Source organism: Plasmopara halstedii, assembly GCF_900000015.1.
Source record: "Plasmopara halstedii genome assembly, contig: Scaffold_208, whole genome shotgun sequence".
NCBI lineage: Eukaryota > Oomycota > Peronosporomycetes > Peronosporales > Peronosporaceae > Plasmopara > Plasmopara halstedii.
The window spans coordinates 155,211-158,411 of NW_020187129.1; the positions used below are offsets into that span (position 1 = coordinate 155,211).

The window sequence follows — 3,201 nt, forward strand, 5'->3', positions numbered from 1 at the left end:
TGTATCTCCCAGCTTCACGTCTTCAAAACCGGCTCCAGATCATGCAAAGCCAAAAGCTCGGAAGACTGGTGATGACAATCCACACAACTTTGATGGATTACGGAATCAACAATTGGAGAATGCCATCCATAAATTATTGTTTCGTTATTCAATCGAGGAGGTAAATTCTGAACTTTCTCGAGTTGCAAAAGGGTTTTCTTCCAAAAACTCTCATCAATCTCCCAACGAATACTCTCATACATCCGCAAAATTTCAGCCAGACCACGCCCATGGTTCTTATCCATTCCGTCACGAGAATTCGCCATCAACTGCTGACCAAGATCCGTCAGAGTATGACCTCGACTCTCTTTTCGATGAGCTGCTAGGCAATTTAGCTGGACAACTTTTCAACAAGCAACCAAGACCAACTAATCAGGATAATTCACATATATTACCCGTCAAAACTTCGCCAGGCTTCGAGAAAATTGGCCCTGATCTGATTCGCCAATTTTTAAGAGCAAAACGCTTTACAATCAACAAGCCTCTATCTCCTTCTTATACAAGATTTCCAGCAGCTGACGGTGTTAATGTGAACCCTTCTCCGTCAATCGGCATTCACAACAACCTCTTACAAAATCGAGATTCCCAAGTGATTCATTTGCCCTACGCTCCAGAATCTCATTCTACTACTCACATTGGTGAATCTGCACCTAGTGATCCGGCCATCTATGCAACTGATCGCGCCAAAAGAACGGTAGATGAGGATCTGGAAACCCATCCGTCTGCTCGTATTGAAGAAAACACTGAGAATGCTGAAGTGACACCTTCGACTGATCACTTCGAAGAATCCAACCCGGAGGATGCTGTCATGACTCCTGTCACTGATCGCGCTCAAAAACTCAAAAGTGACGATCTGGTGCTCAACCCACCTGTTCGTGTGAAAACTGAGGATGCTGAAATGACAACTTCGACTGGTCGCTTCGAAGAAACCAACCCGGAGGATGCTGTCATGACTCCTGGCACTGATCACGCTCAAAAACTCAAAAGTGGCGATTCGGTACCCAATCCTCCTGCTCACGTCAAAACAACCAAAACTGAGAATACTGAAGTGACTTCCTCGGCAAACACGCGAGAATCCCCTCCGACCCGTATACGTGTACGCGCTTAAGAACGACCAGCAATCAGCGTGTCTGCTCATTGTTTTTCTAAATGAGATGAGGATTCATGAATCGGCATTGACTTTTGTCTAAGTTGCCTTCTCTTCGCAGTCACGACATATTCATCTATTTGCTTTGGATTCACCTTGGGGACTGTGGTTATTAATGGCACGTAAGGTAATCACAAGTACTGGATTCGTGCACTATGTAGGACAGGAGTAAACTAGCAATTAAAATATACAGTGATTTTTAAATTTATAGCGTCAGCAATCCCATAATGTGGAATGATGAACAAAAGTTTTTTTAAATATATCGCTTACTCAGATGCCTTTATAACGAGAACTCTTCTTGAAGTGGAACAGTAAAAAAGCACACCCAGTAATCGGCTTTTACTATTTTGACGAGTGAAAGACTAAATCTTAGTGAAAGCGGCTACAGCAGCTTGCTTCAACATTGAATTTAAAATGCGTTGGGCGGTAGTGCATCCAAAATTTCGCAAGCCAATTTGCCAGTCATTCTAACAGCACATTTTTACTTTTTTATGATACATCGAGTGCGTACGTATCTTAATCGTTTGCAAGTTTAATCGATTAACATTTACATTGCTTTCACTTCGAAGTCGCGATGCCGCAAAGCGCGTACGTATCTACATAAAGCACTCCTCATAGTGGGCTAATTGCACATTCTGAACGGTAGTTTATGATCCTTGGTCCATGTTTTTTGCCTAAGACTTGAGTCTGGCTGGTAATTTTGTTGTATATTAGTTTTATTAAAGCCTATTTCTTAGCTTAATACTAATATACAGTATAACCCAGGGTAACCCTATTTGATGTACATTCACAAGATAAGCTCAAAAGCACCAAAGTTCTGTGATGAAAAGCCTGTATTAGCTTTCGTTAATATTAAGGGTGATTAAGAGGTCCGTGGAACACGTCGGGTGACGGGGGACCTGTTATACTCACACTCTGAAAAGCCAAAGTACCGCTCTCGATGAGGGCGATGCCACTCCGTTCAAAAGGGGTCCGTGGGGCTTGTAGACTTCTAGCCTCACGCTAGAATTGGAGATAGTAAGTTATAGTATTTGTTTTCAGAAGATTAAATCTATAACTATATCTCGCTCTTGAACTAAGACAGCTACTTAGTAACTTTAAAGATCCCTGATTCTGCTTATGAGCGGAGCACACCCTCGGTGCATATGCGAATGAAGAATCTTTGATCCAGAGCTTTTTTTCGTGCAGGATATGAGGTATTTTCTGTTGCGCTTACTAGCACTTGTGTGAGGAACATCTTGGAGCGCCATTTCCGAGCGGGTTTCATCGAAGATGGAATGACTTTGACCGTGTAGCCGCTGATGTTTAGCATACGGACGTTTAGGGACCTGGACGAAGAAACATTTTTCATCCGGCCGAGAAGAATTAAGCTGACCATAGATTTGGTTATGGACTAAATTAGCCACAGCGCGTCGCGGTTGCGATTTTGCGCGCGAGTAGTGGCATACAGATGCAATACTTCAGTAAAGGTCCTATTCAGCGTGGAAAGAACTGATTCTGGGTGTTCACACCGGACAATTAGGCTCATCAGAAGCGATTGAAGCTCTTGTCTAACCGTCAAGAACCTCGATAATTGGAGGGTTATGTTCGGAAGTTTGGTCCTTTCACGTCTACCTCTTTTAAGAAAGCGGCGGGTGTTGCAATATGGGTGTTTAATACGTAAAACAACTTTCTGCGGCGAGGGCAGATCATGATACTACGAATGAAGGCTCTTAAAATAAGTCAGTCATGCTGATCATAAACAGAAACATATTTCGACTGCTAAGCAGCTCCGCGATACCTACGCATGATGATATCTGCGAAATTACAACACATACGCATCTTGTTTGCCACTTGCTCTCATCTGAGTGTTTTGTAGGGTGGGGCACCCGCGACAAAGCGAACGACGGACCTCTGTGAGTGATTGTCAAATCTCAGCATGGACAGGGCGACCTATTGGAATTGATTTTACCTCTGCTGGAAACAAGTTAAGTCGTACCTAAGTAAACGAGGAGGAGTTATAAAACTCCCAACGA

General features: G+C 43.2%; 1 protein-coding gene across 1 annotated transcript in view; it reads left to right on the top strand.

The window, feature by feature from the left end:
- PHALS_03023 (uncharacterized protein) overlaps positions 1-1,147 on the top strand; it is a gene marked incomplete at both ends in the record, with an annotated part of 1,640 nt that extends 493 nt beyond the window's left edge. The window contains one exon of the mRNA XM_024721211.1: positions 13-1,147. Coding sequence (XP_024572843.1) covers positions 13-1,147 — 1,135 coding nt within the window. The remainder of the gene's footprint in view (positions 1-12) is intronic.
- Between the last annotated feature and the right edge of the window lie 2,054 nt (positions 1,148-3,201).